At 37.8% G+C, this 27,204-nt stretch overlaps 1 protein-coding gene across 3 annotated transcripts in view; it reads right to left on the reverse strand.

Annotated features, from left to right (window-relative positions):
* Tgs1 (Trimethylguanosine synthase 1) overlaps positions 1–23,879 on the reverse strand; it is a 79,227-nt gene extending 55,348 nt beyond the window's left edge. Inside the window, exons 1-4 of one of the 3 annotated variants that reach the window (XM_071687039.1) lie at positions 23,479–23,879; positions 13,752–13,910; positions 8,851–8,956; positions 3,113–4,377 (exon numbers count right to left, since the gene is read on the reverse strand). In XM_071687039.1, coding sequence (XP_071543140.1) covers positions 3,113–4,377; positions 8,851–8,956; positions 13,752–13,910; positions 23,479–23,534 — 1,586 coding nt within the window. In that variant the 5' untranslated portion in view covers positions 23,535–23,879. Of the gene's footprint in view, positions 1–3,112; positions 4,378–8,850; positions 8,957–13,751; positions 13,911–20,572; positions 20,717–23,478 lie in introns of those variants that run through there. The other 2 variants (XM_071687036.1, XM_071687038.1) reach the window with 2 other exon arrangements.
* Between the last annotated feature and the right edge of the window lie 3,325 nt (positions 23,880–27,204).

The raw sequence follows: 27,204 nt of genomic DNA on the forward strand, positions 1-27,204 counted from the left end.
TGTTAAATTGTTTATGGATGAGTGATTAGGGAGGTAAATGCAAGAGTTTTGGAGAGAGGGGCAAGTATAAAGTGGCTTAGGGATAAAAGTGCCTGAGAAGTGAGTCAGTTGTTGTTTGTCAGTGATACAGCACTGCAGAGTTGGCAACTGAGTTTGGCTTCATTGGAAGAGAGAACAGTGATTTTTGTCTTGATCACAACCTTTATGTTTTTGAAACAGACTGATGATGTGGACACTGAACAGTTCTTTGAGAGATGTAAGGATAACACAAACACATGACATAACATGAAAATAATTGATAAACTTGTTAAAAAAATGATGTAAAAAAGTATGTTTATAAGTTACAAGTGGTGGATGAATGGAGTAGAATGACTGAGGATATGGCTAATGCAAATTGCATACATAAGAGTTAAGTTGTATGATAATAGTAAATGTTCAAGAGATGGGGCCCCATGAGAGTAAAACTCCATATTATGCAGTAAAATTAGGTAATGAAACACATGTGCACACACACATACACACACACACACACACACACACATTTACTGACCAGCCCCAAGGGTTGGTTGAACACCTGTGGTGGGTCTGTGTCAGCTGCCATGGCAAGGATTCAAACACATGCAGGTCCAGCCCCAGACTGATCCATGCTGACTCAGAGTCAATAACACTAACCCATGCACCACAGAGGCCCATATGTGTATGTGTGTGTGTGAGTGTGTGTGTGTGTGTGTGTGTGTGTGTGTGTGTGTGTGTGTGTGTGTGTGTGTGTGTGTGTGTGTGTGTGTGTGTGTGTGTAAATAGTTTTTTCTCATAATTATATTCATTTTTCAGGTACACATGTGTCCACCAGGAATATTGCCTGAGTTATGGCAGTTGTTGCTGAAACAATGGGAGGCATGGAAATATATATATATTCCTCTATCATGGGTGCATAATACAGAATATTTTGCACTCCAGCATATGTAGAGTGCCATGATTCATATCTGGAAGATTACCATGGATAGTTCAATGTATTACTGATGAATTAGGAAGTAGTGAGTGTGAGCTGGATGTTGAAAGTAAAAATGATGCAAATCAAAAGAATTCTGAAGATGACCTTGATGAAGATGAAGCCATCCACATAGATATTCGCCATGATTCAGCTGTGGCATTAAACGAAGATGCTAGTGAAAAACTAATAACACCTGATTCTAACCAAAATGATGCTCAAAAGAATATTGTACAAGAAGATTCATCTCTTCAAAACTTGGCTCATACAGATGAGAGGAAGAAGGTTTTAGATGCATTTTATGAGAAACATTCTACAGCGAGGTACTGGGTTCATCTTCGTAGTTTTTTAAAGAGTTGTGGTATTGAAGCTGACGATAATATCAATGCTTTCTTTATCTGTGAAGCTGGTATCGAATTCAATAAAACCAGAATAGCTGATGACACTGATGAACAAAAATTGAAACATGGAGATAAGATGATTTTCGAATGTAATGAAAGGCAGTGTTCTCAAGATTCACCTACAGGAAAAAACATGAAAATTGCAGAACTGAGTAAACTGATGAACCAGTGATGATTCAGTTATCTCCAAAAGTAAGAAATTCAGATGTTTCACATACTTTTGATGATAAACAGCAAGTCCCACATCAAGGAACTAATGGAATTCAAGATGTTAATGGCAGGAATATTAAAGACCATTACGAGAAGTCAGTCCATAGGAAAGATAAAGTCCCCTACAAAATTTTCCCCTCACCTTCACCCAGTTGTAATCATATATCCCACTAGCTACCTCTTTTGGCACATTCAAATTCATGGGTCTCTCTTTTGCATGCATTATCAATCAATACATACCACAACACTGCCAGCATACCATCTACCCCATTCACCCATACTATATTCATCCATATCTCCAATGCCTATTCCCTTCTCAAGGGGGTGGCCACAGCAAAAGTCTCCTTAACTGGTGAACTTCAGTGCCACTTCTTACCCTTTAGGATCTCACCCTTAATAAGCCACTAGCAGAGGGCAACTCTACTAGTGTTTCCAGAGGTTCCTACCACACCTCTCTCTTACCCTATCATTACTCATTTCTAATTGAATTCACCCACTTCATGAAAATAAACAAATACACTAATCTTAACAGAGTTTTGGAAAATCATCCTCCTTACCTTACTTCCTTGAATATGAGTCCCTACTAGCCTTATGAGGCTCCTGAAGCACTCAGGAAGCTGACCACATTGGTCCATTGGTCAAGACCATAGGTCATAAAGGGTTGTGATGGTGTGTGTGTGTGTGTGTGTGTGTGTGTGTGTGTGTGTGTGTGTGTGTATGTGTGTGTGTGTGTGTGTGTGTGTGAGCAAAAGGTGTAGGAAAACTGAATAAGCAGGTGCTCAATGTTTTCTTTATGGTAATAGCATTGATGGCACTGATATGCTGAAACAGTGTTTATATGATGCAGTGATGGTTGATGTCCAGGGCATAAGCAGGAGAGTGTGACTTGTGTTTGTTTGGGGAGTGTAGTTTTTGATAGGTGTATGTTTAGAAGGTTAAATCTAAAACTGGGCTGGGAGGTTAGTTTTTTAGTGCTTGCCAAGTTATCTAATTGTGGATGTGTTTTGTAAGTGTTCACTTTGCTGGAGAGTTCTGGTGCTGTTGCACAGAAATGAGTAACAAGCATGCTGAGGAAGGGCTCTAATCAACATTGAAAATACCAAAACATGGTTCCCTTGCTTTGTGGAAGCAAAAGGTGTTAATTAGGCAAAAACTAGGTAAAAATAAGAGGATGGTATGGGTATTACCTGCAGCTAAATGTGGTACCACCTGAGGGGAGTTAACTACAAGCTATTCTAGTCAAAATGCAACTGAATGATGGATTTAAGAAACCTTGGAACATGATGGCAAATCCTTTTAAAATTGGTCCCTGAGACGAATGTGATCACTGTTAGGCAAAATAAAAATCCTTTTATCATGTGGTTTATGCTTCTTGCCACCAAGCTTTAGTTATATGCATGTGTTGATGTGGTTTTGGGTCAAGTACAGACAATAAAAAGTTTGAAAAATGTACAACAGAATTTACAAACACAGTATATGATATAAGAATATTTAACAGAAACTCTGTTCTTACCTTGAATATTTATTTTTCTTCTTTTTCTTTTTCCTTGTGTCCTCCTTAAAACAAGAGGATGTAGTGAGGTCACTCCAATTTTCAGTTTCGGTTTGTTCTTTTTCAGTCCTATCTAAGTTCACTTGTGACATACCATCATCTCTATTCTGATAATCAACAAGCACTTTTGCATCAAGCTTTAATTCATCAGAATGTTCTGAAACAATATCCTTAGAGGAATCAACAGTATAATTGCTGTCATCTATTGCCTGTTTATCAAAGTGCTCTGCACCAAGAGCCTTAAAAGAATCACAAGAAGTTTTGCCCTCATTTTCAGTTAATTCTCTGGTAATAAGTGTACAAGTGTTTTTCATCTGTGTTACTTCGTCATGATCTTTATCTTTCCTATGGATTGACTTCTCGTAATGGTCTTTAATATTCCTGCCATTAACATCTTGAATTCCATTAGTTCCTTGATGTGGGACTTGCAGTTTATCATCAAAAGTGTGTGAAACATCTGAATTTCTTACTTTTGGAGGTGACTGAATCATCACTGGTTCATCAGTTTCCTTAATCAGTTCTGCAATTTTCATATCTTTTCCCGTAGGTGAATCTTGAGAATGCTGCCTTTCATTACATTCCAAAATCATCTTATCTCCATGTTTCAATTTTTGTTCATCAGTTTCATCAACTACTCTGGTTATATTGAATTCAATACCAGCTTCACAGATAAAGAAAGCATTGATATTGTCATCAGCTTCAATACCACAACTCTGCAAAAAACTACGAAGGTGAACCCAGTACCTCGCTGTAGAATGTTTCTCATACAATGCATCTAAAACCTTCTTTCTCTCATCTGTATGAGCCAAGTTTTGAAGAGATGAATCTTCTTGTACAATATTCTTTTCAGCATCATTTTGGCTAGAATCAGGTGTTATTAGTTTTTCACATGCATCTTCATTTAATGCCACAGCTGAATCATGGCGAATATCTATGTGGATGGCTTCATCTTCATCAAGGTCATCTTCAGAATTCTTTTGATTTGCATCAGTTTTACTTTCAACATCCAGCTCACACTCACTACTTCCTAATTCATCAGTAATACAATAAACTATCCATGGGTAATCTTCCAGATATGAATCATGCCACTCTACATATGCTGGAGTGCAAAATGTTCTGTATTTATGCACCCATGATAGAGGAATATATATATCTTTCCATGCCTCCCAGTGCTCCAGCCAAGACTGCCATAACTCAGGCAATATTCCTGGTGGACACATGTGTTCCTGAAAAATGAATACAATTATGAGCAAAAAAACATTTACATACATACACACACACACACACACATATATGGGCCTCTATGGTGCACTGGTTAGTGTTATTGACTATAAGTTAGCATGGATCAGCCTGAGGCTGGACTTGCATGTGTTTGAATCCTTGCCATGGCAGTTGACAGGTGTGCAACCAACCCTTGGGGCTGGTCAGTAAATGTGTGTGTGTGTGTGTGTGTGTGTGTGTGTGTGTGTGTGTGTGTGTGTGTGTGTGTGTGTGTGTGTGTGCGTGCGTGTGTGCGTGTGTGTGTGTGTGTGTGTTTCATTACCTAATCTTACTGTATAATACAGAGTTTTACTCTCATGGGGCACCATCTCTTCAACATTTGCTATCATCATACAACTTAACTCTTATGTATGCAATTTGCATTAGCCATATCCTTATTCTACTCCATTCATCCACCACTTTTATCTAATAAACATACTTTTTTACATCATTTCTTTAACAAGTTTATCAGTTAATTTCATGTTATGTCATCTGTTTGTGCTATCCTTACATCTCTCAAAGAACTGTTCACTGTCCACATCATCAATCTGTTTCAAAAACTTAAAGGTTGTGATCAAGACAAAAATCACTGTTCTCTCTTCCAATGAAGGCAAATTTAAAGCCTTTAGCCTTTCCCTGTAATTTAACTCACTTAATTTTGTTACCATTCTTGTTGCCTTCTTCTGGACCTTCTTTATTAGCTCTTTGTGCTTCTTTTAGGTGAGGTGATCAAACTTGAGAGGCATATTCTAGCTTTGGCCTTCTCTTAATGTGGTACTTCTCTTTGGCCTTCTCTTAATGTGGTACTTCTCTTTGGCATTCTCATAATGTGGTACTCTAGTAGGTTAGGGACAGTACTAATTCCCATGTCCTTCTCTCATACAGAATCTTGAAGATTATTTCCTGCCATATATCAATCATATCGAGAACTTCTTTCACTATGCTCCAACTTCATTACTTTACATTTGCTTGAGTTGAATTTCATGAGCCACATATTAGATGATTTCTATTACCACACACCTCTCTCTTACCATTTCATTACTTACACTAGATATTGTCATCAAACATTTCATTTCAAACACATCCACTCTCCTCCATGCAACCCTATCTATAGCCCATGCCTCGCAACAATGCAATACTGTTGGACCTACTATTCCTTCAAACATACTCAAACTTACAAAAATCACTGTTCTCTCTTCCAATGAAGAAAAATTTAAAGCCTTTAGCCTTTCCCTGTAACTTAGCTCACTTAATTTTGTTACCATTCTTGTTGCCTTCTTCTGGACCTTCTTTATTAGCTCTTTGTGCTTCTTTAGGTGAGGTGATCAAACTTGAGAGGCATATTCTAGTTTTGGCCTTTTATAGGATAAGAACAGCTTGCTCGATATTTCCTTATCCATATACTTGAAAGCTATTCTGATATTTACCTAAAAACAATTTGTCTCCTTTACCATTCTCTTAATGTTGTACTCTGGTAGGTTAGGGACAGTACTAACTCCCATGCCCTTCTCTCAAACAAAACCTTGAAGCTTATATCCTGCCAAATATCAATAATATTGAGATCTTCTTTCACTATGCTCCAGCCTCATTACTTTACATTTGCTTGAGTTGAATTTCATGAGCCACATACTAGATGATTTCTATTACCACACATCTCTCTCTTACCATTTCATTACTTACACTAGATATTGTCATCAAACATTTCATTTCAAACACATCCACTCTCCTCCATGCAACCCTATCTATAGCCCATGCCTCGCAACAATACAATACGGTTGGACCTACTATTCCTTCAAACATATTCAAACTTACACAAATCATTGTTCTCTCTTCCAATGAAGGCAAATTTAAAGCCTTTAGCTATTCCCTGTAACTTAGCTCACTTAATTTTGTTACCATTCTTGTTGCCTTCTTCTGGACCTTCTTTATTAGCTCTTTGTGCTTCTTTAGATGAGGTGATCAAACTTGAGAGGCATATTCTAGTTTTGGCCTTATATAGGATAAGAACTGCTTGCTCAATATTTCCCTATCCATATACTTGAAAGATATTCTGATAGTTGCCTGAAAACAGTTTGTCTCCTTTACCATTCTCTTAATGTGGTACTCTGGTAGGTTAGGGACAGTACTAACTCCCATGTCCTTCTCTCAAACAGAATCTTGAAGCTTATTTCCTGCCAAATATCACTCATATCGAGAACTTCTTTCACTATGCTCCAACCTCATTACTTTACATTTGCTTGAGTTGAATTTCATGAGCCACATATTAGATGACTTCTATTACCACACATCTCTCTCTTACCATTTCATTACTTACACTAGATATTGTCGTCAAACATTTCATTTCAAACACATCCACTCTCCTCCATGCAACCCTATCTATAGCCCATGCCTTGCAACAATACACTACTGTTGGACCTACTATTCCTTCAAATATACTCAAACATACAAAAATCACTGTTCTCTCTTCCAATGAAGGCAAATTTAAAGCCTTTAGCATTTCCTTATAACTAAGCTCAATCAATTTTATTACCATTCTTGTTGCCTTCTTCTGGACCTTCTTAATTAGCTCTTTGTGCTTCTTTAGGTGAGGTGATCAAACTTGAGAGGCATATTCTAGTTTTGGCCTTATATAGAATAAGAACAGCTTGCTCGATATTTCCTTATCCACATACTTGAAAGATATTCTGATATTTGCCTGAAAACAGTTTGTCTCCTTTACCATTCTCTTAATGTGGTACTCTGGTAGGTTAGGGACAGTATAAACTCCCATGTCCTTATCTCAAACAGAATCTTGAAGCTTATTTCCTGCCATATATCAATCATATCGAGAACTTCTTTCACTATGCTCCAACCTCATTACTTTACACTTGCTTAAGTTGAATTTCATGAGCCACATATTAGATGATTTCTATTACCACACATCTCTCTCTTACCATTTCATTACTTACACTAGATATTGTCATCTAACATTTCATTTCAAACACATCCACTCTCCTCCATACAACCCTATCTATAGCCCATACCTCGCAACAATACAATACTGTTGGACCCACTATTCCTTCAAACATACTCATTTTTGCTTAGAAGATAACATTTTCTCTTTTCCCACATTCTTCATTGCTCCAGAACCTTCACTCCCTCCCCTACCCTGAAGATCACTTCCACTTTCATGTTTCCATTCATTGCCAAGTCCATTTCCAGAAGTCTAAAGCACTTCACTTCCTCCAATTTTTCTCCATTCAAACTTACATCCTAACTAACTTGTTCCTCAGCCCTGCTGATCCTAATAACCTTAATTATATTACCATTTACTCTCAAAATTCTCCTTTCACACACTCTTCCAAACTCAATGGCCAACTCTGCAGTTTCTCACCTGCATCAGCCACCAGTGGTGTATCACTGGCAAACAACAACTGACTCACTTACCAGGCACTCTTATCCCCTAAACACTGCATTACTTGCCCCTCTCTCCAAAACTCATGCATTTACCTCCCTAGTCACCCCATCCATAAACAAATTAAACATCCCAAGTCACTGCATACTTGCCCTTCTCTCTAAGACTCTTGCATTTACCTCCCTAACCACCCCATCCATAAACAAATTAAACAACCATGGTGACATCACACACCTGTACCACAAAATGACCTTCAATGGGAACCAATCATTCTCCTCTCTTCCTACTTCAACACATGCCTTACACCCTTGATAAATCTTCTCACTGTTCTAGCAGCTTACCTCCCACACCATATATTCTTAAGACCTTCCAAAAAGCATCTCTATCAACCCTATCATATGCCTTCTCCAGATCCATAAATGCCACATACAAATCCATCAGTTTTTTGAAGTATTTCTCACACACATCCTCTGTCGCTTCTGAAACCACACTGCTCCTCCCATCTGATGCTCTGTACATGCATTCCTCCTCTCAATCAGTACCCTCCCATATAAATTTCCAGGTCTACTCAATAAACTTGAATACTCACCTTAAACTCCTTTGCCTTTACACTGGCACTATATATGCATTTCCCAAATCCTAAGGCACTTTGCCATGATCCATACCTACACTTCATGAAGCCCCTGCTGTTGGGAATAAAAATGCCCTTTACAACAATAAATCAGTAGGTGAGGATGCTTCAGCATGCCTGAGAGGCAATAAATATTTTTTCAGTGCTTTTCTCTGAAAAATCACGGCATGTCTAATGGGTCCTAAAAAATGGCATGTCAATACAAGATACATGATATACTTCTTTTAGTGATGAAATTGTAATATAAAAAGTCTTTTCATATTTCTAACTTTTGGTAAATAATTGAAAATTTTTGGGACCAGAATGAAAATTGTGCAGTGAAAAAATTAAAGGAGGAGTTGTGGGAATGTGTTCAAGAGTGCAAGAAATGTGCAAAATTATATCACAATTAAACAAATCAGTAATAATCTTTACCTTTGTATCAGAACCATCAGGTAAAGGCAATTCATCCAGGCAATTTTTATTCTTGACACCATCTTCACATACATCAACTTCTAGTGAGGCTCTCTCCTCATACTCCCTGTTGGAATGGAAACTGTATGATATAATGACCACAGATACATCATAGAAAAATGTATTCAGGTCAGGGGCAAAACTTGAATGTTTTCCAAAGGAAGGGGTTAAAGTTTCATTGCCCATCAATGATTTTAGGTTTCACCTTAATCAAATTTTCAAAATTAGAATGAAATACTCAGAAAATGGCTCATTCTTGTATAAGATTGCTCAACAAGGCTTTTGTTAACAAAAAAAAAAAGCAAGACAAGAGTCCTATTTTTGATATTAGGGGTGCATCATCCCTTGCAGTCTTTTTGTCCCTGATTCAAATCTTAATCCAGTTCTTGATCTTAGATGAGTTAAAGATCATATTCACAAACTCAAACGAAACAAGTGCATTTTTTAAAACCAAGGATCCACTATTAAAGGAACTCATGTTTCATATCATTTACAAATTTCCATGGTTCACTAATAGTGAAGGGTATAACTTGATTGATTAGTGAAGATTTTTCAGTGCATTCATGAATCACAGTATCATGCTTGAGGATTGGGAAAGCCTACAGAGATGATATATAAAAGCAAGGGGAACAAAAGTGAATGATTGAATTACAGAGGTATAAGTTTGTTGAGCGCACCAGATAAGTTTTTTGGGTGAGTGATGACTGAGAGGGAGTGGCATGCATAAAGTCATATAATTAGATTGGGGAAGAACAATGTGGTTTCAGGAGTGGTAGACAATGTGTGGATTAAGTGTGTGTACTGAAGATTGTGTGCGAGAAATACTTAAAGAGGATTTGTATGTGGCATTTATGGATCTAGAGAAAGTATAAGAAGCAAATGATAGAAATGCTTTGTAGGTGTTACCAAAATATGGTGATAGGGCAAAGCTATCAAAAGCAGTTTGGAATTATTGAGGAGTGAATGACTGAATTACAGAAGTATGAGTTTGTCGAGTGCACCTAGTAAGTTGTTTGGCTGAGTGGTGATTTGGGGAGGGGCAGCACCAAGTCATATCAATAGATTGGGGTGGAACGATGTGGGTTAGTGAGTGGTAAAGGATGTGTGGATCAGGTGTTTGCATTGAAAAATGTGCGTGAGAAATACTTACAGAAACAGAAGGATGTGAATGTAGCATTCAAGTATCTAGAGAAAGCATATAGCTATGTCAACAGAGATGCTTTGTGGAAGGTGTTACCAACAAATGGTATAGGAGGAAAGCTATCAGATGCAGTAAGGAGTTTTTGTTAAGATAATAGGGCATGTGTTCAAGCAGGCAGAGAGGAGAGTGAGTGGTTCCCGGTGAGGCTGGGCCTGCAGCTGGGGTGTGTGATGCCACCATGGCTGTTTAATCTGTTTATGGAGAAGGTAGTGAGGAAAGTAAATGCAAGAGTTTTAGGGATAGGGGTAAGTCTACAGTTTGGCAAGGGTGAGGATTTTTTATTCACGTTGAAAAACTCCAATCACAGACAAAAGTCAGCATCAAGGATGGGCTTTCATTGAAATACAGAATTATGAGAGGGAAAAAGAAAACCCAAGGGAAAGTACTTAAAAATTTTGGAAGAATTGAGAAACATTTCTTTTAAGATGTGGCATGTCATATTCACTGGGAAAGACATGAGAAGGATGGAGAGTTCCAAAGTTTCAAGGTGTAGGGAAAGAAACAGTTATCAAAACGGCCCACCCTTGAGTTGCTGATGGCCATGCAGTAATCATAAGACACAGCAGCTTGCCAAGTAATGCATGAACGAGCTAGAGGTGGAGCACACAAGAAGCCAGCTCCCAGGAGCAAAAACAAAGTAATACCCATAGAAGAGGGAAAGTGAGCCACCAGTGCGGCATAAGACAACAGGGTCAAGTTTTGAAGTAAGCCTGGGATAGTTTATAAGTTGTCTCAACTCTGTCAAGTATGGCTGCAGAGCTAGAGCCACCCCAGATGTGAGAGCAGTATTCCACATGAGATCGAATCAATCCTTTGTATAAATGAAGTAACAGTTCAGAAGTAGTTACAACATCTAAACAGGATGCCCAGTTTCTTAGAAGCAGATTTAGGTATTCCCATAACTTGGGGTTTCCCAGAAAGGGTGAATGTTACAGTAATACCAAGTATGTTCATTGAGTCATGAGTTGGAATTACAGAACCTTCATAGGAGAGATGAGAGTTATGAGGAGTTTTCAATAGAGAGATTGGTACTCCTAGTCAAAGTTTATGGAGGAAGCTAAATCAAAACAAGATGCAGATCGGGTGAGAAGAGCAAAACTGAAGGATGTGTATGAAGGCAGTGATGAGTCATCTTCATATGAGTGCATTTGACTATTGGTGGAAGAGAGGATTTCATAAAGAAAAAAGAAAAAGAGTAGGGGGAGAGGACAGGTAGATCAGCTGGAGCAAATGAAGGAGGGAAGCCAAAAGGAAGGAGCTTAGAGATGAGACTCCGATGCCACACCCTGCCAAAATCTTTGGATATGTCAAGGGCAACTAAACATATCTTCCCTATATCCTTCAGAGATGATGACCAGACATTAGTAAAATAGAAAAGGCTATCACCAGTGGATCTTGCCCTATGGAAGCCATACTGGTGATCAGAGAGAAGACTGTAAGTATCAAGGTTCTAGGTATATGGGAGTTGAGGAGGGATTCAGAGAATTTGGAAATAGTAGATGTCAAAGCAACAGGACAACAGTTACAGGGGTCAAAATGGTCACCCTTCTCAGGGATGGGATGTATCAATGTATGCTTCCAAAGGGAAGAAAAAGTTTTGGTTTTTAAACAGAAATGGAACAGATGAGCAAGCAAGGTACAAGTTCAGAGGCACACTCTTTCAGTACACGAGGATGGATGCCAATCAGGACTATAAGCATTGCTTGTGTCAAGAGAAAGGAATGTTACGAGCATGGGCATGGGATTAATAAGAGGAGGAACAGGGGGCGAAAGGAATGTTTATAGTCATCCAAGGTGATGTTAGAGGAGAAACAGGAACCAAAGAGAGTTGCTCTGTCTACAAGAGAGACAGATATAGGACAGTCAGAGCAGAAAAGTAAAGGAAAAGTAGAGAAACAGAAGTTGTTACAGATGCCCTTAACTAGTGACCATAAAGCCCCATCAGTGGATGACAAGGAGAGGTTAATGCAACTCCTTTGAATAAAGGAATGTTTGCCTCATGGATAATATTCTTGGGAGGTGAATCAGTTATTGTGTGAAGGGAGAAAGTTAAGAGTAAATGTTATCAGTAAATATGAATAAAAGCAAGATTACTAGGTTTAGCAGTAGAAAGAGACTGGTTACTTGGAGTGTGAGTTTGCATGGAGGAAGTGAAGTGTTTTAGATACCTGGGTGTGGACATGACAGTATCTGATAGCACAGGAGATAGAATGAATCACAGGGTGGGTGGGGTGGGGGGATAGTCCTGGGAGCACCGAGGAATGTGAGGAAAGGGAGGTGACAATCTGGGAGGGAGAGGATGGTCTTGTTTAAAGGTATAGTAATCCTGATAGTGTTGTATGGATGCAACGCAAAGGCTTTTGATAATAATGTATAGAAGCAGGTAAATGTGATGGAGATGAAATGTTTGTGAACAATAAGTGATGTGAAAAGGGTTGATCAAGTAAAAAATAACAGAATATAAGGGTAGTGCAGTAATAAGAGCATGGTTGTGATGAGATTGTTAAACAGTGTGTGCTGAAACAGTTAGAACGTAAGGAAAGAATAAGTGATGAGAGTCCTGGGAGCACCGAGGAATGTGAGAAAAGGGAGGTCACAATCTGGGAGGGAGAGGATGGACTTGTTTAAAGGTATAGTAATCCTGATAGTGTTGTATGGATGCAACGCAAAGGCTTTTGATAATAATGTATAGAAGCAGGTAAATGTGATGGAGATAAAATGTTTGTGGACAATAAGTGATGTGAGAAGGGTTGATCAAGTAAAAAATAACAGAATATAAGGGTAGTGCAGTAATAAGAGCATGGTTGTGATGAGATTGTTAAACAGTATGTGCTGAAACAGTTAGAACATATGGAAAGAATGAGTGATGAGAGTCTGACAAAGAAGTGCATTGGAAGTAAAGGGTACAAAGAGTAGGCAGAGACTGAATTGGAGATGGAGGTTTGGAATGAATAAGGTTTTGAGTGCTTGGGGCCTGAACATCCATGAGGATGGAAAGCATACATGAGACAGAGTGAACTGGATAGACACGCAAACTATGGGTGATGTGCTGTAAATGGATTGATCCAGGGCATGTGAAGCAGCCAGGGAAAACCATGGAAAGGTCTATGGAGTCTGGCTGTGGACAGAGCTGAAGTTTCAGTGCATTACAGATGACAGCTACGGAATGGATGACAGCAAATAATGCCAATTATTTATCTGTTCCTGGTCATACCTTACTAACATGAAAAAAAAAAAATAGAGAAAAGAATTCCTGAAAAAATCTCAATTTTCTTTTGCCACAATTCAGTTTTCTTTTGCCACAATTTAGTCTCCAGGAAAGTGGAAAATTTTGGTATTTGAAAGCCTTTTCATTAATAAAAAAAAAATCTAAAATTAGTAGAATTCTAAAATCATACTTATGTTTGAAGGAAAAAAGATAATATCCAAGCATTACAAAAAACATTTAATGAGCAGTTTTATTGAATTTGAGGCTACATTGCATGACATAAAGGTATCCCTAACCTGAAAGATTACATGAGGAGCATGCTGGTATAATTCACTGCATCAAATAAAGTTTTATTATATCAACAAAACTGCTAAATATCAATCCTTAGCTTGGTGTTGGAAAACAAGAAGGGTAGCTTTTATGATGAAAATACAATATAAAGTTTCTCCTTACCAAATATTCAGGGATGACAAATAACATTCAATCTTGCCCACTTCTGCAGCCTCTTCTTCATAAGGGTTCACATTTTCATCATTTCTTCGACAGAATCTTAATACAGCCATGCCTTCCCCATACCATTCTGTCTCTATATATCTTGGAAAACTCATGTTCCTGTTAAGAAACCAAGATATTCTCTGTCACTGGAGAGAAATATAGTAAAGAATTGCTCACCATGTACATTTACAATTTCTACTGAATAAACCATATACAGTCTTTTGGGGGAACAAAACAGCCATTGCTGATATTCACTGAAATGCTTGCTTTGATATCACTTAAATTAGAACTTAGAGAAGAATGTGATAATGAAATAAGATGTAAACCATAAAAAGTTTTAGTTTATGAAACAATGAATTTTTGCATGTAAAGTTAATGTATTTCCAGATACAACAATACATCAACTTACAATGGAGGTACTTCCTGGACATCCAGTTGTAAGCTGAATCCATTGTATGTCTAACCATGCTCTTGATCAAATGTTCTCCAATTTAATTCTTATAAATGAATTTCATTGTACATGAGACAGCTTACTACCCATACACAGTAGCACACTCTGTCAAGACATAATTTCGATGATACAGGGGGTCAGTAAGCTGTTAGTGGACTGAACCAGGGCATATGAAGCATCCAGGGTTATGGTTAGGGAGCTGTGGTTTCAATACACCACACATGACAGTTAGAGAATGGATGTGTGTGGATGCTGCCTTTCTCTGTTCCTGAATCAACCTTGCTAACTTGGGAAGTGGTGATCAAGTATGAAAAAATCAAATGAAACGTTGTTCCTCCTTTTTTAAATCATTCTAAAAAGTACAAAAATTTCTGATTTCTATTCAGGTCTTGAAATGCTGTAAACTGTGTGATGTCAGAGCCATGAAACCACACCATAATATAGCAAGAGAAACCATATTGATTTCAAACATAAACGAAAACCTAATTTTCTTCAGTTCCATGTGATTTTTGTCCATTATGCTTCATTATTGCTTGTTAGGAGTCAAAAGGGTGAGGCTTGTACAGTTTCACTCTCAATGATTACCTTCACTTCTGAATAAATGGGCATACCAAGGGTTTGAGTTATGACATTTCAGACTTTAGAATTAGGGTGCGCTGTGTTGACTGACAACACTGCTTCAACTAGCAACTGACTGAAAAAGAGTGAAAATTTTCTATCTGTATATTCTTATTGTTTAAAAGAATATTTTCTTTTAATGACAAAGTATATCACCATAATCTAACATAACTGTAAATTTCTTTTTATATTAGAGGCTCCAGTCATGGACAAAAGTTCACATCAAAACCATGCCTTAACTGAAATACAAGAGGTTCATGAAAGGAATGATAAGACAAAAGATAGTGTTTACAAATTTTGGAGGAAGTGAAAAACCTGTCTTTTAAAATGTGCCAGGTCAAAGTTACTGGGAAAGGCATAAGAATGTAGAAAGTGCCAAACCTCTGAGTAGGGAAAGAAACAGTTATCAAAACAGCCTACCCTTAAGCTGCCAACAGCCACACAGTATTCATCCATGTCTCAACTGTGTTTCTGAAAAATACCATTTGATTTGTGTCCTACCAACTGGCAAAAAGCATTTATTTGTGTTCACTGCTACATCATAATTCAATGTACCCACTGCAAGTATGGGTATTTCAATATCTCTAAATGTCCTCCAGTTGAAACAAATGCTGGTCAGATGATTTATGAGAGGAAGGAATAGGCTTGTCAAGGTCACCTCATAAAAGTGATCTTGACAAGCCTAATCCTTCCCCTCCCTCCAATAAGCTCCCATTCCACTCTAACACCACCTCAAGCTCTCATCACCATGTTCTTGGTAAGCTTATCAAATATACCCAGCATTACCTGTAAAATGGCAACATCTGCTAAATCAGATAGTTCAGGGGGTGATGTACATAAATCTTTCTCCACTCCCTCTCCCTCCAAATAACTTTCAGTACAACCTATCATACTCAAGCAGAACTGTACCCCTTATCACCATATTTCAGCACAGTGCTTCTCTTAACAACGTTTCATTTGATTTTTTCATACTTGATCACCACTTCCCAAGTTAGCAAGGTTGATTCAGGAACAGAGAAAGGCAGCATCCACACACATCCATTCTCTAACTGTCACGTGTGGTGCATTGAAACCACAGCTCCCTAACCATAACCCTGGATGCTTCATATGCCCTGGTTCAGTCCACTAACAGCTTACTGACCCCCTGTATCATCGAAATTATGTCTTGACAGAGTGTGCTACTGTGTATGGGTAGTAAGCTGTCTCATGTACAATGAAATTCATTTATAAGAATTAAATTGGAATTAAATTGTCAGTGGATTGAATCAAGGCATGTGAAGCGTCTGGGGTAAACCATGGAAAGCTGTGTAGGTATGTATATTTGCGTGTGTGGACGTATGTATATACATGTGTATGGGGGGGGGTTGGGCCATTTCTTTCGTCTGTTTCCTTGCGCTACCTCACAAACGCGGGAGACAGCGACAAAGTATAATAGAAAAATAGAAATTGGAGAACATTTGATCAAGAACATGGTTAGACATACAATGGATTCAGCTTACAACTGGATGTCCAGGAAGTACCTCCATTGTAAGTTGATGTATTGTTGTACCTGGAAATACATTAACTTTACATGCAAAAATTCATTATGTTTCATAAACTAAAACTTTTTATGGTTTTTTACATCTTATTTCATTATCACATTCTTCTCTAAGTTCTAATTTATATTCTTTCATTTGTAAAATCAAAATACCTATAATAAGTGCACAATGTAATTCATCTCTGCATACATTTTATGCACTTCCAGGCCATTTGCATGAACACCACACTTTGTAGCACCACCACTTATTTACAAACCAAGCCAAATCAACTGATTCTACTGTTACACTCAGGACTGTACTCCAAATCTTTTTCAAGTTTTCGAGTGATTTACAGCCAGTGGCTTACTTTGAATATCTGGGGAGACAGCAGCAAGTGCAGTTAGCTGTTGTACTATTCTTATTAGCAAAAGAAAAGCCTGCAAAGCCATTTCTTTATAGAGCAAGTCAAAGGTGTTAAGACACATGGACACTGGCAAAAAACTTAGGAACATCTCACGGGCTTTAGGACAATGTATCTCAACATTGGGTACTATCATGCAAGACAAGAAAATATATGCAAGTTTAAAGCATGGTAAATGTATGTCAAGACATAGGAGTGCAGTGATTTGAAGGAAATTATGAAATGTATGATAAATTTCTGGATCATGTTCAACATAACTTGCCACTCAATACCCTGATAATTCGAGAGAACACAAGATCACTCTCTGAGGACATAAGGAATGAAAAAGGGAAGGAATCAAAGGTAGAAACTTTTGATACTAAAAGGGGCTGTTTGAAAGGTTTGACAAATGACATGGGATACACAAAATAGGATCAGTGAAGAACTGCAAGTGTTGACACTTTAACTACAAAACAATATATTGCAGAAACAAAAAAGATCATCATAGGTGGCCACCACATATCTCAGAAAATAGTTAATGTTGATGAGATTGGCCTCTTCTGAAAACATATGCCTGCAAGAAATTTACTATTCTCAAAAATCTAGGCTATGAGGCACTTTGGTAAGGCTAGTCTATGACTGCACTGGTGTTTGAACTAGAAGGTGTGGACAACATGAGGCATTCTTCAGTAATGGTTCTTGACTTACTTCTACCCCAACATCAATGAATACTCACACAAGACCCCTTAACAACAAACTATTATCAAATCTAGAATTCTTTCTTTTTTCTTTTAAACTATTCGCCATTTCCCGTGTTAGCGAGGTAGCGTTAAGAACAGAGGACTGGGCCTTTTTTGGAATATCCTCACCTGGCCCCCTCTGTTCCTTCTTTTGGGAAAAAAAAAAAAAAAATCTAGAATATGTTCCAAATTACCCAGTGAATCTAAGTGATAATTATGTCGGTGGAATACATACCCAAAAACATCACTGCCTTACTCTAGACTATCGATCAAGGGACAATTGCCACCTTCAAGGCCTACTAATGCTAAACTTTTTGCTAACTGATATAAGCAACTGAGGGAGAGGGTAAACCAACATTTTGGGAATTTCAGTACTCATCTACTATCATGGCTGCTCTCAACAAAACTCCAAGTTCTTGGGAAGGAATGAAAGTGATGACCAAACATGGTATGTGGAAGATCTAACAAGAGTGTGTGCATGACTTCAAAGATTTTCTAGTTATAATCTACAAACGATTCAGGAAAACATTGTAAGCATGGCTCATGACTTTGGCTTTGAGGGAGATGAAGAAATTGACATTGCTGAGGTTTAAGACTGATGGTGAAGACCTAACCAACAAAAAATCAAGTGCTGTCAAAAAAGCAGGAGCTGACTGCAAATCATCTGTCTAACTTTTGTAAATGTGTAAGAATACTTTTGACATCATATCAGACAATAAACCCAGTTATGAAAACAGTCAAATAGTGACAAGACAAACAGGGAATGTTATCACCTCCTACAAGGTGCTCTACACTGAGAACAACATAAGCATGACAATCAAAACTAGGCTGTCTCTGGATTTTGTGGAAATTGATTACAGCCATACTGACCCTCAGCATCAAAAGTTGACCAAAACTGTATTCTTTCAGCATTAAAAGGCGACCAAGACAAAGCAAAAAAGGCTGTCTGGCAAAATTTGGGGCAGCGTTGCAACCCCTAAATGACCTTGACAAGACTGCATTTGACTGGAATGCATAAAAATCTTAAAACTTTTATAGTTTTGCTGTTACAAATTTCTTTTCAATGAACGACATTTACTATAACAAAAACTTGTAAGATAAGACAATAATACAGAGAATCCCCACAGAACAATAGCTCACAAAGCAATGTTTCACAATAGCAGCATCTGACACTTAGGAGAGAAATTTGTAAAATGACAGTTTTCACAACTACAGATCTGAAGAACACCTGTATTTCTGTAGAATGTATTTCTATGAATGTTTTTTCATTTAGAACTGAAATATTTACGTATAATGAGAGGTATTTAGTTATAATGTCTAACATAATGTTATCAAAAAATAATATGAGTAGTCGGTAGATAGACACACTAGGTAGAAGCAGCAGGTAGGAATATTATGCAGGAGCATTAGGCAGAAGTAATGGGCTGGAGCATTAGGGAGGAACATTTGGGAGACACATTAGGTAATTAGGTAGTAGTTGGTAGGAACAACAGGCAGGAGCCTCAGGAAACACTGCACTGGAGTTGTCCTATACCAGTAGCCTCTTAAAGGTGAGGTACTAAAGGTTAAGAAACAGCACTGGAGTTTTACCAGTTATGGAGACTTTTGCCATGGCAACTCCCTTGAGGGAATTCCTGAAGGGAACAGGCATCAGAGACATAGACAGATAGATAGATAAACAGATAGCAAATAATATCAGATTCTCACTGTATTCCAGCCACTGATGGTCACTTTAGAGGGAACACAAGTTTTCATATTCTTAATGCACCATAAAAGTGAGATCTAACCAAATTAACATTAGAATAGGTAATATAATGGAAAAGCCATCAACAAACAAATAATGAAATGAATGAACTTTCTTTGGTAAGTGTGACAACCTGTTCCCTCCCCCTACATCCTACTATAACACCACCTTAACCCCTCATCACTAACATTCTCAGTAAAAATCATCAATCTTATCATCTGATTAACCACTGAAATGGCAACAATTAACAAATCTGAAAGGCTAATTTACACCAATATAGAGTGTGGTTTATTGGTGGCAAGCTGATTCAGATACAGTCCATACATAAGAATTAGATTGGGTAAAATTTTGGTCTGAAATGTAAAACCTCTTATAACATGAGTTTCAGTTACTCATATAATGACATTTTGCTATAACAACAGATCTCTGGGAACATAAGCCTGACATTCTGGAAGGATTCACTGTAATCAGTATTTTGGGGTGGGTAAAATAAACAATAAAATATGCACAACAGCAACTCAACACTATGATCTTACTTTCACACTTTCCAGGGCACTATGTAGAGGCATTTACCAAACTTTTACAATTTATCTAAGTAAAAGTAGTGGAGGAGATGAATTTAATGTCAGTAAATTTCTACTATCATATCAGTTTCTATGTGACACTAAGCAAAGTTTTTAGAGGTTCTGTTGATTTTCCACAAGTGTTCTACCTCCTCTTACAAAAATTAACATCATATTTTCAATGACTAACATAACCTTCACTACCCTCACCTTATTCAATGTAGTGCAATAAAATACAATGCTGAAATTCATTCACCACAACTGTATTATCTAAACACATTAGCAAGGCAGAACAAAATCCCTCATTATCAAATGATAATAGCAATGTGCAGCTAAACAACACTTTCACCAAGATTCAAACTAGGGAAGTATGATTTGTAGCATCAATTCTGTCACATGAATAATAAATAAATTGAGGATGGCTAAAATGATCAAACAAAGGTAACATCAATTTAGCAAAGCATGATTTGGTGTGTTATCCTTTTGAACGATAAAAATCGCTCAATTCCTCTAGAAAGATATCTACACGAGCTATACAACTCTTGACAGACTTGCACATTAAATCTGGTATCTTTATTTCAAGGACACCTGCTGAACTTAGGTAGTTGCTATAATTATAGTATGTAACAATTTCTCCCTACATATAGCCATTCTCCAACTATGCTAATGGCAGCACATTCATGGAAAAAAAATTGAGCAGATCTTAACTACATGCAGGATCCAGGCAGATGATGACCCTGAATTACCTGAAAAGAAAGTTCTGTATTTGACTGAGAGAGACTTTATGGACAGCAGTTCTTCTGGGACTGAAAGCTGACCCTGATGTGGCAAGAGCTCCCTGCACCTACCAGCCCTTGACAACACTAAATGAGTGGTGTGGCTGGTATTTCTGCAAACTCTTATAATTTCCCTGTTATGAAAAAAATCAACAGTGAATCTGATATTGATTACAAAATAATACTGATTATACAAGATGAAACATAATGATCATCATTAATAGATTTTTCAGATTAGGTAAAATAGATAACAAAACATGCATAGCAGCAACTCAATCAACACTCAGGCCTTACTTCTACACTTTTAGGTGCATTATGCTGGAAACTCCACAACTTTTCAGAGTTAAAGTAGTACAGCTTCTTTTATCTCATAATATCTTTGAAAATCTTAAGTAAAATATATTTTTCAAACAACCTGAGACTCACTAAGATGATAAAGAAATCTAAGTGAGAAGCTAATGAGTTAATCATGAAAATAAGGGATATGTATATCCATGAGAATATGAGGAAAATTAATGTAAAAGTTGGTAAAACACTTGTATAATGTCAACAGACACCTATAAAAACCTCAAGTAGTAGTTGAAAATTTAGCAAAAAGATACCATCATATCTGTCTACTGCTAGGGATCAAACTGAGTCATATTAGTTGCCATCCAGTGCCACATTGGTGGTGCAATTTCTTGAGTAAAACTAGTATATTTCAACTAAATTATTAAAAATTATGATAAATCTTAACTGCTAGGGAGTTTTGGAAAGGCTATCATAGATCCTGGTGATATCATTTAAAAGTGAATTACCTGCTTTCTTTAATGGACTGGCTGACTGAATTTATAAGGTAAAAATGCATATATATACAGTTTTACAAACACACAGCATATTTTTCACCAAGGACAACACATGATATACATAAAAACACTTATTTCATGCACTTTATTCCTCATATTTTCCTATATATACAACTGTCACCACATCTAATACTGTTCTATAACATATAAGGCTTCATATTCTGCTCTGCAGGTATTACTGGCATCACAATGAACGATATAAAGGACCTAAAACATAAGTAGCCATTTCCTAAATCCAGTTTTGAAGAAGTTACATTGATAAATAATGCACGGAAAAATATGGGTACAAGTGAAATATTGCTAGAAATCAACAGAACCTATGAAAACTCACCAAACTGCACACAGGGGATGAGATTTACCCTAATTTTCAATGACATACCCAAAATATAACTAACAATGATACCAACTGTATCAGTGCATTTGGAAGAAGTAAACTTAACAAACACAGCAGACAGTCACCAAATAAACTTGCAAGCAACTCATTGCAGACACACTGTTTTAATGTTGGGGCAGTGGGTGGTTTGAATAAACTAAACTGACCAATAAGGCAGTAACTGCTGGCAGTTTAAAATGAAAGGTTTAAAAGGCTACTTGATGGTACTGACAGTTCAAGAGATGGGGCCCCATGAGTGTAGAACTCTCTCCCCATTCTGAACAATGAGGTAATTACAAATAAAAAATCATAAGAAAGTAAATTTTGCTACTATGGGAAGTTAGGTGAGGTTTTCACTGGTTCTGTTGATTTTCACATACTCTATTTCATATACGTTTCGTGCCATACTTTTTCTGATCAAAGCCTTCCTCACTACCGTATTCATCATTGTAGAGAAACAGACATGCTGGTAATATATATAAAGCAGACACTCCTATTCTAGGTTTATCATCTCTGTTCAACTCTTATGGCATTGTTCATGCCACTATAAAAAATCATTCAAGAGGATTAATATCGGTTCTTACATGACTTATCTTTCATTCTCAAACTCATTTGCAATAGAGGTATGTGGGAGGGTTGTTTGGTTTGAGATGTAAACAGTGAGTTTACATATCCAGAGAAATATGAAAATCTGATTCCTGGTGGTATAGATCCTCTCATGCATGTGTTCTATCACTGTGTACCTATACCACTAGCTAGGCCACACAATACTTGTTGCCATCACTGCTTCCCTAAATACATCCCATTCCTCCCCCACTCCCCTTACCTCCTTTGTTCTCACCTTTTTCCATTCTCCTGGTACTTCCTCACACAAGTCTCCTTCCCAAGCTCACTTACTCTCATCACTCTCTTCATCCCAACATTCTCTCTTCTTTTCTGAAAACCTCTACAAATTGTCACCTTCACCTCCACAAGATAATGATCAGACATCCCTCCAGTTGCACCTCTCAGCACATTAACATCCAAAAGTCTCTCTTTCACATGCCTATTAATTAACACGTAATCCAATAATGCTCTCTGGCCTTCAGATTAAATGGAAACCTTCCCAACAAATTAATTCAAACACTTTGCAACATTATGTACTTGCCTGTTGTAAAATCTGTAAGTTCACACATTATTCTTACCAAACATTACAAGACATAGTCAAACATTTCTCCCATAACAATGTTCTACCTCGGATACTTGAGAAATATCATAACTTTGCATATCATGGATAGACCTTTTATTATTTATCTTGATGTAATCTAAACAATGTTGTTGGACTTATGTAAACTTTACTTTCCATGTATAATGCTGAATAACTCGTTTGTTACACCAAACAGAGAGGGAGCCTAGCTCTTGTGAGGGGCCGGATGGGATAACAAGCCCAACTCCCTTGACCTTATGCTTAGGTCCCTCACCACTGGCGGTCCGCCTTAGAGCATAGGGCCTGCACCTCCTGAGTTGTAGGGAGGTTTAATCTCAAACAAAAACTACACCAAACATGTTAACACTTTTCTCATTATGTAACCTATGTATTTCAATCACTGGGGTCCGCCGCCCCAAGTCTTTTTTGGTGAGCGATGATATACATTCTAATGTAATGAGCCTTATCTAACCTAGGAATAAGTGTTCCTTGCCGGGGACTTCTTAACAACAGATCTATCGAATGCATATAACAGGAAATTCGAAATTTCTGTAGGGCGTAAGCTGTAAAAATACCAAAAGTATTGACATGCGCATTCGCTTTCGTAAACAAAACCAAAATGCTTTGACAGTTGCTCCTCCAAGCTATTTAAATATGTTAAGTAAAGAGTCCAATAAGAAGTTCCTCGTTTATCAGATAAACCTTACCAAGAATTATGCCTCTACCTGATATACATTTAGTTTTCCTTCCTGTTATATATGCAATTTACTGTGTCAACTTCAAATATTGTCTTCATGCACATTACATTGTCAACTTCAAATATTGTATATCTTACTTTGCGCACATTACATTGTCAACTTCAAATATTGTATATCTTACTTTATCCAATGTACTTGGCTACAACAATCGATTATCTCCCTTTAAGTTTAGCTTAACACGTTGATCTGCTTCCGCGTCCAAAATTGTAACTTGCTGTTATCTACGTTTGTTTACCTTGGGATACAGGCTTAATATGCTTTTTTAAATGTTTATTTACAAAATGCCCAAATTCTATGATATAGTAGGCTACACACCAAAACAAAGGAGGTGGAATAAAACAAACACAACGAGTCATTATTATAGTTTCGGTCTTATGTTAGTTTTCTTTCCGTCTGAAATGACTAAGACCATTTATGCATGTGTTCACTACATTGTGTGAATAATCATCTCAAACAATTACACACCTGTTCACTAAACGCTACAAATCATCCCTTAACTTGTATTTTTTCTCAGATTAATAGAGTGATTAGAGGATAGGAAGAAAGGGGAGGAATAGTGTGCAATGGAAGACAAAACTGAAGTGTGCTTATGAGTAAGTTGTAATTTTTCTCATTGCTTGCAAGTGATTTCTAGAGTGTGTTTAGTGTCTAAGCCTTTTTCATTATTTCTTTTTATTAAACTTAACCACCGTCTCCCTCGTTCGCAAGGTAGCACAGAGAAACGGACGAGGAATGGCCCAACCCACCCACATACACATGTATATACATAGACGCTCACACAGACACGTATACATATCAACGTATACATACATACACATACGCAGACATATACATATATACACATGTACATATCCATACTTGCTGCCTTCATCCATTCCGTCGCCACCCCGCCACACATGAAATAGCATCCCCCCCCTCTAGCGAGGCAGCGCCAGGAACAGACAAAAAAGGCCACATTTGTTCACACTCAGTCCCTAGCTGTCACGTGTAATGCACCGAAACCACAGCTCCCTTTTCATATCCAGGCCCCACAAAACTTTCCATGTTTTACCACAGACGCTTCACATGCCCTGGGTCAATCCACTGACGGCACGTCGACCCCGGTATATAACATCGTTCCAGTTCACTCTGTTCCTTGCACGCTTTTCAGCCTCCAGTATATTCAGGCTCCGATCGCTCAAAATCTTTTTCCCTTCATCCTTCCACCTCCAATTCGGTCTCCCGCTTCTTCTTCCCCCGACCTCTGAAATATATTCTCTTAGTCAATCTTTCCTCACTCATTCTCTCCATGTGTTCAAATCATTTCAACACATCCTCTTCTGCTCTCTCAACCACACTCTTATTATTACCACACATCTCTCTTACCCTTTCAATATTTACTCAATAAAACCATCTCACACCATATATTGTCCTCAAACATCTCATTTCCAACACATCCACCCTCCTCCGCACAACCCTATCTATAGCCCGTGCCTCGCAACTATATAATATTGTTGGAACCACTATTTGTTAAAACATACCCATTTTTGCTCTCCGAGGTAACGTTCTTGCCTTGCACACATTCTTCAACGCTCCCAGAACCTTCGCCCCCTCCCCCACCCTGTGACTCACTTCCGCTTCCACGGTTCCATCCGCTGCTAAGCCCACTCCTAGATATCTAAAACACTTCTCTTCCTCCATTTTTCTCCATTCAAAGTTACCTCCCAGTTTATTTGTCCCTTAACCCTACTGAACCTAATAACCTTGCTCTTATTCACATTTACTCACAACTTTCTTCTTTCACACTCTTTACCAAACTCAGTACCAACTTCTGCAGTTTCTCACCCGAATCAGCCAACAGCGCTGTATCATCAGCGAACAACAACTGACTCACTTCCTAAACCCTCTCGTTCAGAACAGACTGCACACTTGACCCCTGATGACAGCTAGAGACTGAGTGTGAACGAATGTGGCCTTCGTTGTCTTAGAATATATAGAAAATGGAATGGGGAGTTAGGTCGAAGTGGACAATTGGTTACTTTAGATATCCATTTTTCTCCTCTTCTTTTTCATCATACATGTGCGAAATTTGACTCAAAAATGAATGATAGTCTTAAAGGGATTCAGGAGAATATACGACATCAACACAGAGTTTATTCATATTACATAAAATGAACAAGATATTCATCCTACAGTATCAGTGGAACTCTCAGTAATCAGAAGATATACAGAGAAATAAGCCAATAGGCAATGGGATCGTATCCTTCCCAATAATGATTTCTTTTTATGGACCCAGATTCAACATGCAGACAATGCTCTGTGGATACTAGGAGACGAAAACAATACTCGACGAATTGCTCTGCTGTCCAGCAATTCCTTTCCAGTTATTACTTCCCACTCACTGCGACCGATATTACTTCTCCCATGATGAGTTTTCCTCCGATGACGGTCCTGATAAATTTGGTGATTCATTTGATGAAGAATCATCCGATGAATCTTCTTCCTCCTCCACAGACTCCTCTTCTGAGGAGGAGGAGGAGGAGGAGCCATCAGCGTCTCTAAAACATCACAAGAAGTGTAAATATCCTTGTACTTAAGTAAACAATATTTTGTCTGACTTCTGCATTCGCTTTATGGAAAATCATCTAAATTTACCTCTTTAATATCACTTACTCGATCAACTGATGCTTGTGCTATTGGCCCTAAGAAGACAAAGAATTTCGCATGTAGTCCTTATAATATTCAGATAACATATTTAGGTCTTACGTTCATATTATATATATATATATATATATATATATATATATATATATATATATATATATATATATATATCCCTGGGAACAGGGGAATAGTCACTTTTTCTCGCGTTACCAAGGTAGCGCAAGGAAAAATACGAAAAAATGTTCCAACCAACACACACATAAATGCATATACATAAAAGCCCACACGCGCACATATACATACCCATACATTTCAAAGTATACATACATATACATACAGAGACATATACACGTGTACATATTCATACTTACTGCTTCATCCATTCCCGTTGCCACGCCAAGAAAAGACAACAAAGGCCACATTCGTTCACACTCAGTCTCTATCTCTCATGTGTAATGCAATGAAACCACAGCTCCCTTTCCACATTCAGGCCCTTCAAAACTTTCCATGGTTTACCAAAGACGCTTCACATGCCCTGGTTCAATACAATGACAGCACGTCGACTCCGGTATACCACAGCGTTCCAATTCACGTCTTTCACCCACCTGTATGTTCAGGCTCCGATCGCTTAAAATCTTTTTTCACTCCATCCTTCCACCTCCAATTTGGTTTTCCACTTCTCCTCGTTCCCTCTACCTCTGACACATATACCTTCTTTGCCAATCTTTCCTCACTCATTCTCTCCATGTGACCAACCATTTCAATTCACCCTCTTCTGCTCTCGCAACCACACTCTT

This window comes from Panulirus ornatus, chromosome 43 (assembly GCF_036320965.1).
Source record: "Panulirus ornatus isolate Po-2019 chromosome 43, ASM3632096v1, whole genome shotgun sequence".
NCBI lineage: Eukaryota > Metazoa > Arthropoda > Malacostraca > Decapoda > Palinuridae > Panulirus > Panulirus ornatus.